The 14,580-nt window shown below is 40.7% G+C and overlaps 1 protein-coding gene across 5 annotated transcripts; it reads right to left on the bottom strand.

The window, feature by feature from the left end:
* Positions 1 to 245: 245 nt before the first annotated feature.
* LOC127181646 (interferon-inducible GTPase 5) lies at positions 246 to 13,127 on the bottom strand. Of its 5 annotated transcripts, none has more exons than XM_051136476.1 (4): positions 13,105 to 13,127; positions 8,286 to 8,342; positions 7,492 to 8,059; positions 4,563 to 7,262 (listed from the first exon to the last, which is right to left on the bottom strand). In XM_051136476.1, exons 3-4 carry the CDS (start codon positions 8,057 to 8,059, stop codon positions 6,634 to 6,636), a joined length of 1,197 nt encoding a protein of 398 aa, XP_050992433.1. In that variant the 5' UTR covers positions 8,286 to 8,342; positions 13,105 to 13,127; the 3' UTR covers positions 4,563 to 6,633. The 5 variants fall into 5 exon arrangements, with proteins under 5 accessions (XP_050992431.1, XP_050992430.1, XP_050992433.1 ...); XM_051136475.1 differs by lacking the exon at positions 13,105 to 13,127 and adding an exon at positions 10,976 to 11,141; XM_051136477.1 differs by lacking the exons at positions 8,286 to 8,342; positions 13,105 to 13,127 and adding an exon at positions 10,976 to 11,141.
* Positions 13,128 to 14,580: the final 1,453 nt, after the last annotated feature.

Here is a 14,580-nt window from a genome sequence, read left to right as displayed (position 1 = left end):
CTTGGCCGTGGAGCTGTGGCAGACAGTGGAACCTTGGAGGACCTGGGCCGTGGAGCTGTGGCAGACAGTGGAACCTTGGAGGACCTGGACTGTGGAGCTGTGGCGGACAGTGGAACACTGGAGGTCCTGGGCCGTGGAGCAATAGCAGACTGTGGAACCTTGGAGGACCTGGGCCGTGGAGCAGTAGCAGACCGTGAAACACTGGAGGGCCTGGGCCGTGGAGCAATGGCAGAGTAGGAATCAAATCAAATCAAATCACCTTTATTTATATACCGCCTTTAACAATACAGAATTGTGACAAGGCGGCTGTACAGTATTAAATAGGAAATAGTACATCAACAATGCAAAAGGCAACAGTAAACACTCAATTCTCAGGTAAAGGTAGTTAATCAAATACAACAAAATAAAATACAATATTGTGTGACGATAAAGTGAAGATAAAGTGTCCCCAACTAAGCAAGCCAAAGGCGACAGCGGCAAGGAACCAAAACTCCATCGGTGACAAATGGAGAAAAAAACCTTGGGAGAAACCAGGCTCAGTTGGGGGGCCAGTTCTCCTCTGGCCAGACACAGAGGACTCGCCAGCTCCCGTGGTCCTGTGCCGATAGCCGTCTAGGTGATGAGGTCTTCACTGGGGATCCGTCTCTGGGGCTCATCTAGTCGATGTGGTCTCCGCTGACATTCAGGGCTGTAGAGGTCGTCTCTAGGTGCTGATCCACCATCTGGGCTGGGTACGGACTGCATCCAGAGGACTGCAGTGACCATCTGATCTGGATACGGACTGGATCTGGTGGTTAAGGTGACCTCGGCATAAGAAAGAAACAGACTAATATTAGCGTAGATGCCATTCTTCTGACAATGCACTGAGTACATCGGGTGTTATGGGAAGTGTTCCCGGTTACGGTTGACCTAATTAGTGCAGCCTAACAATCCTTTAACGGATTTGAATAATAGAAATGTGTTAATGTGTTATGTGTAAGCAAGGTTAAAGAGATGGGTCTTTAATCTAGATTTAAACTGACAGAGTGTGTCTGGAAGCCATGGTGGAGTAGGTAGAGCAGGGAGCCATGGCGAGGCAGGCAGAGCAGGCATAACAGGGAGCCATTGCAGGGCAGGCAGAGCAGACAGGAGCAGAGATATCCACAGGGGAACTAGTAACATCCATAGCAGAGCGGTGTATTCCTGGACGATTTCCTTGGCCATGGCATAACAGGTAGAGAGTTCATTATTGGCCTTCTTGATCGTGACATGGCGATCAAGAGTCCATGATAGGCCTTCGTGGCTGTGACATGACAGGAGGGAGTTTATGATAGGCCTCCTGGGCCGTGGTATGATGGGTAGAAAGTTTATGGAAGGACGCCGCCCCCATTGGAGGATCTACAGCACATGCTGACACCTCAGGAGGCATGGGCGCAGATTCTTGGGCAGACGTGGCAGTGAGTTCATAAATGGACGCCACCTCCTTAGGAGGTCCTACAGCGTGAGCTGACACCTCAGGAGGTATAGGTGCAAACTCGTGGACAGATGAAGCCTCAGGAGCAGACTTGTGGTCAGGTGAGGCCTCTGGGGCAGACTCGCAGTCAGGCGAGGCCTCTGGAGCAGACTCGTGGATAGACGAGGCCTCTGGAGCAGATTCGTGGACAGACGAGGCCTCTGGAGCAGACTCGTGGATAGACAAGGCCTCTGGAGCAGACTCGTGGACAGGCAAGGCCTCTGGAGCAGACTCGTGGACAGACGAGGCCTCTGGAGCAGACTCGTGGACAGATGAGGCCTTTGGAGCAGATTCGTGGACAGATGAGGCCTCTAGAGCACAGTGTGCAGCCCACACACTGAAGATGGCGACAGCCATTACAGGCAGCACAGTAGATCGTGGGGTGTCTGTTGACCTTGAGGGTGCGGATGCTATGGACTTGTGGCTTGGGAGCGTGGGCTCTGCGTGGCTTGGGAGCGTGGGCTCTGCGGTTTCAGCTGATATGTGAGGTTCTGGTAAGACAGCCGTTTCTTGACTTGACTCAGGGAGGTCAGCTGTGGCTTGACTTGGCTCGGGAATAACAGCAGCAACTTGACTTGGCTCATGAAGATCTGCTGTAACTTGGCTTGGCTCATGAAGATCAACTGTGGTTTGGCTTGGCTTGTGAAGATCGGTAGTGACCTTGCTTGACTCAGGAACCACGGCTGTGACTTTGCTTGACTCAGGAACCACGGCTGTGACTTTGCTTGACTCAGGAACCACGGCTGTGACTTTGCTTGACTTGAGGGCTACAGCTATAGCTTTACTTGACACAGGAGCAATAGCTGTAACTTGATTGGACTTCGGAACAGCAGCTCTGACCTGACTTGACACAGGAAACACAGCTTTAACTTGACTTGACACTGGAACAACAGCTGCAGCTTGACTTGACACTGGAACAGCAGCTGTAGCTTGACTTGACTCTGGAACAACAGCCGCGACCTGACTGGACTCGGAAGCTTGACTCAGGAAACGCAGCTGCAACTTGACTTGACTTGGAAACTTGACTTGACTCGGGAAACACAGCTGCAACTTGACTTGACTCAGGAACAGCATGGCTTGACTCAGGAACAACATCTGTAACGTGACTTGACTCAGGAACAACATGGCTTGACTCAGAAACAACAGCTGTAACGTGACTTGACTCAGGAACAACAGCTGTAACATGACTTGACTCATGGGGAACAGCTGTGACTTGGCTTGACTCATGGGGCACAGCTCTGACTTGGCTTGACTCGTGGGGCACAGCTGTGACTTGGCTTGACTCGTGGGGCACAGCTGTGACTTGGCTTGACTCGTGGGGCACAGCTGTGACTTGGCTTGACTCCTGGAGAACAACAGCTATATCTTGACTTGACACAGAAAGTGTAGCACTGACTTGACTTGACACCGGAGGATCAGGCATCACTTGATTTACCTTGGATGTGGCAGAGATGATGGGATGAGATGCGGATGAGATGATTTTGGCTTGATGAGGCTCAGGCGTGGCAGCCATCTTGGCCAGGGACTCAGACGGGGCAGCCATCTTGTGAACAGGCTTGGGGATGGCGGCCATCTTGTGGACTGGCTCTGGGATGGCGGCCATCTTGTGGACTGGCTCTGGGATGGCAGCCATCTTGTGGGCTGGCTCTGGGATGGCGGCCATCTTGTGGGCTGGTTGTGGGAGGGCGGCCATCTTGTGAGCTGGATGTGGGAGGGCGGCCATCTTGTGAGCTGGTTGTGGGAGGGCGGCCATGACAGGTGCAGACTCTGGAGCGGCAGGCATGGCGTGAGCAGGCCCTGGAGCGGCAAGTATGGCGTGAGCAGGTTTTGGCTTGACAGACTTGGCATGAGATGGCTCTGGCTTAGTAGACTTGACGAGTGCAGGCTGTGGCTTGGCAGACGTGACGTGAGCAGGCTGTGGCTTGGCAGGATAGGCCTCTGACGTGACTTGAATAATTCCAGACATGATTGAAAAATTCACAGGTTTGGCTGATACTGGGGGATAGCAGCGTTCCTCATCAGCTACCCCCACAGTAAATGGCAATCCAGCCAACCGGAGGGGAAAGTCAATGTACTGTTCCAACGACCAGTGAATTTTCCCTCCAGGTAGGCCAGAACGAATCAGATCGTTTAATCCGTTGCGGAAAATGTCCTTAAGCGCCACGTCATTAAAAGTCACCAAACAGCACAGCTCACAAAAATCGACAACGTAATCCTCTATAGGTTGGTTACCTTGGCGGAGGCGGAAGAGGCGTGATGCTGGATCCATGGTTTGATCTGTGTCCTAAAAGCCGCTGGATCTTTGGTAGGCGAAGTATTCTGTACGATGGAGAAGATATAAACTCACAATGGAGAAGATATAAACTCACAAGTCTGACTTTTTTTTTTTTTTTTAATTAAACACACAACACACACACCTTACTGACTGGGAGAAAATGCCCATTATAATAAATGAAGAGGACAATGCACAATGAATTGTGATTTAATTGTTTTCTATAATAAAAAGATTAGTGAATGTGCTTTAGTTTAACTCTACGAGCTTGCTCTAAACTAGAGCAACATTCAGGAAAGTATTGTATTGTACTGTAAGTATTTGGGGAATTCAGGGAATTATCTCGAGATACTGTAGTTATTATATTTACAACTGGTAGTTGTTTGAATTGTCGATGATGAAGTTAGATTGGTATTGGGAATTTCCACGACATGCTGCTGCTTTGAAGAATCATGTGAACCAAATATAGCTTTTTTTATCTGTGGCAGCTGTCTTAACTCTAGTTAGAATGCGCACTAATATGCGTAGTTAACAAAATGATATACATTTAAAGCTGATGAGATAAGAATTCCCGCGTCAATCTGTTAGATCGAGTCCCTATGCCTATACAATTTAGATCCAGCGCCGGACGCCAGAACCCATCAGAAAATATCAGTTTGTCCGGTAACAGAACAAATAACCCTGTGCAGGATGTCTTGTCTGGTACCCAAAAATTCCCAAAAGGAACGTTTAACAGTCTTCTATCAGCCCAGAAGTTGTCTGAGGAAAGTCTGAGAAGAGCAGAAGCAGGAGACGAAGTGATGATTGTAAAAAAGGAGCAGTTTATTGTACAATCTTAGTTGCGTGTGTCTCAATGATCAAATTCAACAAGCAGTGTGTTATAACAAACACAACAACATCCCATAAACCTTGAATTTCCATACACATCCCTCTTATTCATACAGACAAAATAGTTCATGAAACCCCACAATCATGAGATTGAGCAACAATGAAAATGCATAAGCAAGAAAAATAATAAGAAATTTATAGAAGTGAATAGATGAGTAAATGATAAAATAATTAAAATTACATAAATGATATATGATAAAAATAATCAAATGATAAATTATATAAATGGCTAAAATACTAATGATTATATGATTTTATGAATAAATGATTACAAATGAATAAAAACAAGAAAAATAAAAGCACAAGGTATGATTGCTCTCTTGAAGCAAAACACATAATTGCATTTGAGGATCCTCAGATCCTTCATTCTCCCCTCTTAATCATATATGACAACATAAACGATTATTGCAAGCAAACTTTCATAATCTTTACAAAAACACACCCTTAAAAAGTTTGGATAACCAGTCCATACTTTTCCCTTCCACATGCTCTTAAAAGAACAGGTCACTTCTGTCATACTGCGTACCAGTGTCGATTGAGGGAGTGTGTCTAACACTGGGTGATGGCCTTGCGGCCTTGTGATGGTCAAGTGGTTGACAAGACAAATCAACACTCTTATAGCAATATACAAAAGTAAGATGTTAAACACTCCTGAAACTGTGACTAAAGCTTTTAAATGTATCCCAATATTGATCCAAACAATGTGTCCCGTGTTAAAGGACCATAGTCCTTAATCAAGTTTAGCTATATATTTATTCTTGCAGAACTCCAGATAAACCACTTTGTGATTTGGTACAATTGGAATTTCCAAAAACTCATTGTAAAAATATATTCTTTACCATTTCATATTGCCTGTGCTTTTACCTTTCTAACTTTAGCACCTTTGGCCATTTGTCATCTTTGGGATCATTAATGTTTCAGTGCCCTATTATTTTTTCTTCTTTCTATTCTTTTAAGGTTTAACCAAAATTACATTACTATGACCTTCTAGTTATGGATAAATCATTGAATCACATCATGTCATGTTTTGACCATATCTTGCAGCATGATAATAATAAACCACCCATGAATTGGCCTGATTGACTTTGTATGACAATGTATGTCTTAAAAATACCCCTGTATATGTGTTAAACACTAAAGCACATAACCTCAAAACAGCTAGATGAAAACATCTAAAATTCAGTGGTCATATAGCTTATCTCATGACAACAGTATAAAATGATTGATATCTCTTTTGTAGCTCAGAATGCCTCTATCCATGAAATGTCTCAATAGCCAGTTCTCGAGGAGTCGTCTCAGTAGTCTGCTCTTGAAGTGCCTTTGTAGCTTGTTCTTGAAATGTCTCTGTAGCTTGTTCTTCCAGAAGATCCATCTTGAGTTTGAAGATCGCAAAGTTCCATATCTCTTTCTCTGAAGTTCCTGTTATTCTGTTAGCTGTTGTTTGACGACACAAACTGTCGTCTTAATGATAAGGCTCAAACCTCTCAGCGAATTTCTCAAAGGTCACCGACAATAATCTGCGAAAACACAAAAACAACAGAACAGAAACAGAGACTGTTCTTTTTGAAAAACGAGATTGCTCAAACTTCTGAATTATTTTGACTCTATTATAACCTCAATAGATAAACAAAGACCATAGAAACCATTTGACTGGCGATTAAACTGTAGTCCGGTGAAAGCTAATCATTGTAGCCCCCCACCCGCCATATCTTCATCATGAGGTTGACTTTTTGACTATTGAGAATATATATTGATTTAGTAATAATTATTTTGTATCTAATATTTAGTATATTGCTTTTCTTAGGTCACTAATTTAAAATCAGTTAATACAGCATAAATAGTTATCATAATTTTCTGTTAAAAGTCTGTGTATAAAATGTGCCGGAACTATTGTGTTCTTTCCAAAATAATTAACTTTTAACTACTGAATGTTACACACCTTGCAACCACTTTAACTAGCTGGTACATTAAATCTGTCTGATTACACTTCAGTCTCCACCAAACTCATTAGCACATTCCTGGCATCTTCTGCTATGTCATTCAGAGCACTCTTCAGTGTTGATGACACAGCCCAAAAGGACATTGCTCCTGCTACTACAGTGCCTAAAAAGGGCACAAACCTAACAGCAGACTCAACAGCCTCTTCTGTAGCCAGAAAGGATACCTGTTTTAGTATGGTTATGAGTGAACCTGTGCATATTCCTTTATACCAAGCTGACTTAATCTGATCCTCGACAGTCTCTATTCTCTTCCCATATTTTTCACAGAGCTTCACCAAAGACTGCTTATCAAGACCAAAGGCGATGCGGTACTTCTGTATCTCAACTGCTATAATGGCTAAATCCACAGCGATTGAAAGACCAGGAAGAGGAATAGCAGCCATACAAGCAGACAGGATGGCAACCATTGCAATGTCCTTCTCTAGAGCTTTCTTCTTTTTCTCATTAATCTCCAGCGTGATATTCGGCAAAGCCAACATCAGCACTCGTCTCTTATGCTGTGGAAGCTCTTTCTCCATCCTCTCCTGCAGAGCATTTAAATCATACTTTCCGAGTTCCCAGCCAGAAATCAGAAACACGACAGGATCCTCTATACCGATCTTCCTCAGACCTATAAAAAAGAAAATAGTATTTAGAATTATGTAATCATTAAAGGATTATTGTATTATTTACATACAATAAGCCTATTACCATGAATTCTACAATCATGCATATTTATTAGTTTTAGACGGCCAAAGATATATCCACAAAAAAGCATAATGTTAATAACAGCCCTAAAAAATGTAACTGTAATTTTTTTTTGTCAACACATTGCCATTCCATTAACTGAATAAACCAACCATTTTCACAGTCCTCTCGTATGGACTTCAGTGTATTATTCAGGTCAAAGTTTTTCTTTCTTTTTTCAGCATCAATGCTCAAGTCAGTCTTGGAACGAACAAAATAAAATGTTTTCTTCATTTTCATGATCTCTTTGGCCAGCTGAGTGTGACATTCTCTGAACCGATCTGAACCAATGATGATGAAAAAATCATAGCGTTCAAACTGAACCAGTTCAAGGTACTCATCAGCTTTAAAGTTCGGTGTTCCAATGCCAGGAAGATCCCACACTTTTACATTTTTGTATTCTGGGTGAAGGTAAACCTCTGGCTCTGTAGTGGTCTCCACAACACCAATTTTAGCAGAGCCCTCTTCTTCATCTCCTAAACCCCTGAATGCATTGACAAATGTGGACTTTCCAGAACCAGACTCTCCAGTCACACCAATGTTTAGTTCTACAAGATCCTGCTTTTTAAGATATTCTTTGATTGCGTCTACAGCTGACGAGAGATCCCGAGTAGATATGGAATCTTTAATATCTTCCAAATCCTCCTGGGTTATTACACAATAATCTTCAGATGTAGCCATCTGAAAAAAAAGAAAAAGAAAAAAAAGAAACATGTCAACCATGTATGTTGAAATACAGTTTTTCATCTCATCTACAAAGTTATCAGCAGATGACATCTAAAAATGTCTTGGGATATACCAAATAAAAAATAAATAAATAAAAAGACTCATGATTGGATTATCTGGTAATTTGTATTTAACACACGTATACAAATATGTATCTTTTCATCAGAGACTTATTACTTACCGTTGTGCTTCTGGATCAAAAGCTTGAAGTTTAGTTGTTTCTTCAGGGGTGCTAATGCTATTTAAAGAAATATTCAGTTAGTGAATTACTAATGGGACCTATATACTGTATATCAGAGCTCCTCCAATCGCTTCACCGTTTGTCTCATGTATCACTCCTTTTGCCATATTTCTCACAGCCAGTGAGTGTCATAGTTTTAAGACATTTTCAGGCAAGAATGTACTTGTTTATAGTTCATATATGCAGTTAGTTAATAAAGATAACGTATATTCGAAAATTTGTGTCGACGTTGTCGGACATGTGAGCTCCAGGGCGTGAGCAGCCATTCAGTGTTTATGATCCCACCGAGAGCAGGCTTTCTTCGGTCAGATCTTCTGGAATTTACTGCAGGCTCTGATGTTTCTATAGTGGTTAAACGTGAGATTTGTTTTGTGTAAATCTAATAGGCAGTCCTTGGTCTCATTAAACCATTATTTGTTCCAGAGCAAATATTTTTGGCAAAATCTCATCATTGTTTATGTAAATTCAATGCTGCATATCAGAGAGCTGCCTGCCCTGGTGAAAAAACCAGCATATGCTGGTAGGTATGTTTTGATGCTGGTTTAAGCTGGTCCTTTGCTGGTTTATGTTGGTCATGTTGCTGGTCAAGGACCAGCATAAACCAGCAAATGACCAGCATAAACCAGCTAAGGACCAGCATAAACCAGCTAAGGACCAGCATAAACCAGCAAAGGACCAGCTTAAACCAGCATCAAAACATACCTAACCAGCATCCCAGCATCAAAACATACCAGCATATGCTGTTTTTTTCACCAGGGTCCGAACTTTGTTTCAAACATATTATCACGTTCCCACGATAATATGGCGTTCCTACAAATTAATATCTTGCGGCCACGACAAAACTAATGTTGCGTTCAAGTCCTCCTAGGATGTTCGTACTTACGAGCTGACAAGTCGCCATTACCACGTCAGGTGCATTCAAGTCACTTTGGTCGGAACAAGATGGCGATTTACCTTTTCTACATAAAATTCTACGATTTTTTAAACTCTGCATCTACAAACTGATGAGTAAAGGATGTGCATCATTGTGTTTTTGCTTTTTTCTGTTTTTATTCAATTTATGAAGGTGATGTAAACTGCATCATTATATGGTAGCCTAATATAATATTTTGTATATGTAACTTCTATAGTTCTATTGTACATTACAAAAAAGAATCATTTTATTAATTTCAACAAATTTACCGTCAATACAGACGCTGCATATCTATTGTCTTTGGTTGCATCCATTGCATCCCGCACTTTTTTTCACTGACACCCCCCCAACTTGGAAACTCAGGGCTTAAAGAAAATTTTGAGTTTCCCACTCGGAATAACAACTTTGTGGTGCTGTTCATGTACAACTATCTGACATGACTTGAAGGCACCAGTGAACCGAACATGTCCCCTCCTGGTCACTGTAAAAGTGGTCTAAACAAATGTGACCCTGATCTTAAGTAGCACAGGTATATTTTTAGCAAGAGCCAAAAATACACTGTATGGGTCAAAATTTTTCTTTTATGCCAAAAATCATTAGGATATTAAGTTTCATGAAGATATTTTGTAAATTTCCTACTGTAAATGTAACAAAACTTTTTATTAGTAATATGCAATGCTAAGAACTTAATTTAGACAACTTTAAAGGCTATTTTCTCAATATTTTAATTTTTTTGCGTGCTCAGATTCCAGATTTTCAAATAGTTGTATTTCAAAATAATATTGTCCTATCATAACAAATCATGCATCAATGGAAAGCTTTTTTATTTGGCTATTAGATGATGTATAAATCTCATTTTCAAAAAAGGGACCCTTATGACTGGTTTTGTGGTTCCAGGGTCACAAATTGTGAATTTTTATTCAAATTAAAAACTTGAAACATTAAACATGTTTTAATTTTTCTTGAAAAAAGCTTGCAGTGAAACTTGGTAAATGAAAATGTTTCAAGTCTTAATACTTTTTCTTTTGCTATACTGGGATAAATTATACTGAGATGTATAGGCCTACTAAAATTGTTGGATGTGGCGGTCCACTTAGAAAATTTTTCACCAGCTGTTTACTCTGTTGCCATTGTCCGATTTTCATCCGTGTTTGTCTCATGATAGTTCATTAGCCTGTTGTTACCCTGTGTATACTCCTGTATGTCAGTCTTTGTTTGTCGGTATGTTTTTGTTTATCGTATAGCTGTTGTGTGGTTTTGGTTTTTGTTGCTTTTAGTGTTCATTAAATACTGCTGCATTTAGATCCTTGACTCACCTCGCCCTTGCCCCACCATAACAACCCTGGTGTGGAAATAAGCCTTAAGATAACAATGCAATGGTATATTTGATAACTCAGAAAGGTTTTGAAAATAAATGTAACTGTATTTGTGCCCCTGGCATTTTTGTGTAGCTATTTAACTATATAGTAAACATGGATTATTGAGAGACAAATCTTACTCTTAACCTATACTTAAATATTCAACCAAGAAAGCCAGCTCTGTAGATTTCTGTACAGATTTGAAATTCACTGTTGAAATGCAAGTACATTAAATGAAGGTGAACAGCTAACCAGATAGCTCCCTATTTCAAAATAAATGGTTGCTATTGTGGTCCTGGATTATTCCTTTTAATCTGACTAAAAATTATAGGGCATTATGATAAAATATAAAGTCTTACCTTACTTCAATCCCACTATAAGCTTCTGAACACAAGACGAGAGAAAAAAATAGACCAAGAAGAGAAGTGTTGTAAGTTTTAAGCACAGTAGCCTGTATCTTTCTTTCTAATTTTTTTCTGAGGAATCCACACAGCAAGAATGTTCCTACAGCATATGAACTGAAATGATAACACTAAACATTTCCTCTGAACGGAAAACAGAACCGTGCTCCACCCAAGAAATAATTTCTTTTCACTGCAATTAATTGGCATAGTGACAAGAGTTAGAGGGACGCAAATATTTTAGAGGGACTATTTTATTTATTTGTTGATATTTGAGTATTGAACATTTACTAACAAAACGCATCAGAACACAATCTGGTACCGCGTGCACTTGTCTCTCGAAAACTAAGAACATACCCCATTTTTATTTGGTATGCATATGGCTGTGTATGCTTGCGAAAACAACAGGGTGACAATCAGACCTGAGAACAGCGGGGCTTTCTGGGATACTTCTTCTGGAAGGGGTGTTAAATGAGTAGGCTGTGGCAGGCTACCATACCCATACACTTCAAACTTAAGTATAAAAAGTAACAAAAATGGACAAAAATTGATTTTTTTTTTTTTATGTTGTAAGTGTAATTTAAGAATCACCAAAAATAAATTAAAGATTAATCTTTAAATTACAAAATCTATTCAATCAAGAGCAGTGAGTGAATTCCTTGTTGTTGCTTTTTAAATAAGAAAGTGCTGTCACTTTAAGAGAATGCACTGATCTAGTGAGCGAAAACACAAAAACAAGAGAATGGAAAACAGAGACTGTTTTTTTTTTTCTAAAAAAAAAAAGTTCTACTTTTCTTAAAGCAGAGTAGTCTGATACCCAAACCCTGTTGACAGGTGGTCTTGTCTGGTACCTAAAATACCCAAAACACTATAAACAGTCTTCTATCAGCCAAGAAGTTGACTGAGGAAAAAGCCAGTGAAAGTGAAGATCAGAAGCAGGAGACAAATTGATGAAAAAGGAGCAGAGTTTATTGAACTGTGATAAATAATTTTTATGAAATGTATCACGACTAGCAGTGGCAACTGAGACTGTGATGCTGCGTTATCTGTACAAAAGTAAACTTAATTAGAAAGAAAAGAGGACCAAAAGCAAAAAATTGTATTAGTATAAGAAATGTATAAATTAGTGGCAAAATTTGAGGAATTATACAACAAACAACAGTATATTGCAAATAACAATCCCAGGTTGCTATGGTTTGTTTACGAGAAAAGGATGTTGTTCCCGCAACATAGCATCTCGTGGCCACGACATAAGGATGTTCATTACCTCGACCTCACATGTGATTACATTCCCACAATAATATGACGTTCCCACAAATTAATATTTCATGGCCACGACATATTATCGCGTTCCCACGAGTTAATATGTGGCCAAGTGAACCAAACATGTCCCCTCCCGGTCACAGTAAAAATGGTCTAAACAAATGTAACATTTACCTTTTTTTCTCATAGTTTTTGCTGTTGCACTGTATACATTAATTGTGAATTTTTATTAAAATAAAAAAAAAATAATAAATTGTCTCAGTCTTGAACTTGGTAAAACAATTGCATTTAATGAAAATGTTTCAAGTCTTAATACTTTTATTTTTGTTATACTGAGATAAATCATACTGGGATGTATAATATTAGATGTGGCACCCACCTAGAAAATTTTTCACCAGCTGTGTTTTTTCCTGTGTTCAGGGCCTGTTTCCTCTGTTGCCATTGTCCGATTGTCACCCTTGTTTGTCTCATGGTAGTTTTCATACGCCTGTATTTCAGTTTTTATTTGTCGTTGTCTTCTCATTATATAGCTGTTGTGTGGTTTTGTTTTTTGTTGCTTGTAGTGTGTTTCTGCCTTTTGGTATTTTCTTTGTTTAGTGTTCATTAAATACTGCTACATTTAGATCCTTGACTCACTTCGTCCTTGCCCCACCATAACAACTGGCCCCTGGTGTGGAAATAAGCCTCAAGATGAACATCTAAATGTCCCGCTATACCAGTTAGCTCCCTATTTCAAAATAAATGGTTGCTATCATGGTACTGGAATTATTGCATTTAATCTGACTAAAAATCTGTGGGCATTATGATAAGATACAAAGTCTTACCTTACTTCAATCCCACTTTAAGCTTCCGAACACAAGACAAGAGAAAAAAAAAAAAAAAAAAAAAAACAAGAAGAAAGGTGTTGTAAGTTTTTAGCACAGCAGCCTGTATCTTTCTTACCAGATTTTTCTGAGCAATCCACAGCAAGAATGTTCCTACAGCATATGATCTAAAATGATAACACTAAACATTTCCTCTGAACAGAAAACAGAACCGTGGAGCGAGCTTCACCCAAGAAAAGCTTTTCACTGCAATTAATTGGCATAGTGACAAGAGTTAGAGGGACTATTTTATTTATTTTTCGATATCTGAGTATTGAACATTTACTAACCAAACGTAGCGGAACACAATCTGGTACAGTGTGCACTTCAAGCGTCTCTTCAAAACTAAGAACATACCCCATTTTATTTGGTGTGCATATAGCTGTGTATGCTTGCAAAAACAACATTCCTACAGGGTGCCGATCAGACCTGAGAACAACAGGGCATTCTGGGATGCTTCTTCTTGGAGGGGCTTCAAATGAGTAGGCTATCGCAGGCTGCCATACATATCCTTCATACTTCAGTACAAAAAGTAACAAATGGACAAAAATGGATGTTGTAATATGATTTAAGAATCTCTAAATCTCTCAATGAACCATTAAGTGTAACAGAATTTTTAAAGGCATTAGTTTCCTCATTGTGAAACTTTTAGTTTTTGAAGGGTAAACATATTGTCACGGTTCATGGGTTTACTTACTCTTCCTTGCTGTGTCTGTGTGTGTGAGTGTGGGCGTGGCTGGGCTTCGTTGACGAGCTGAGCAGGTTCAGCTGCGGCTCGTTAACACCGCTATTTAAGATCAGCTCTGTTTGTCTCCTGTTGTCAGATCGTCTGGTTGTTGTTGCTCTCCTTGGATGTACTTCCACTCTTCATGTCATCCGGTTTGGGATTCCGGTTCCCTTCCTCGTCGTCTCCTGCTCCAATCTGTCGGCGTTCGGTTGCCTGCTGCTCCCTGTGACGCCAGCCTCTCTCCACCCGTGCTCGACCAGCTTCCTGACCCACGTGTGGATTATAATCTAATTATTGTCAATAAACTGTTACTTTGCATCGTGCATTTGAATCCAGACTCGTTTGTTGTAACAGAACGATCTGACCGTCATTATGGATTCAGCAGATGCACCTACACTGCGGGACATTTTGACAGCCAACAAAGGACGAACAAATGATGGCTACCGGTCGAGCCGTACAAGCGTTGGTGTCACAGGTGTCCGAGCTCACTACCCAACTTCAACAACTGTGATCGCCCACTGCGCCCTCCCCACCACCGCCTCTCCCTTCTGTTCCAGAGAATTGCAACACTCACCACGAGCCTCGACTTCCCACGCCGGAGGTTTACGCTGGTGAGCCCAATCTTTGCAGAGCGTTTCTAACTAAATGTTCCATGTATTTCTCGCTGCAGCCGGTTACGTTTGCTTCAGAACGCTCGAAGGTGGCGTTGG

This window comes from Labeo rohita, chromosome 19, assembly GCF_022985175.1.
Source record: "Labeo rohita strain BAU-BD-2019 chromosome 19, IGBB_LRoh.1.0, whole genome shotgun sequence".
NCBI classification, from domain to species: domain Eukaryota; kingdom Metazoa; phylum Chordata; class Actinopteri; order Cypriniformes; family Cyprinidae; genus Labeo; species Labeo rohita.
Note: the sequence above shows the minus strand (reverse complement) of the source record. Positions and strands in the feature narration are given on the sequence as shown.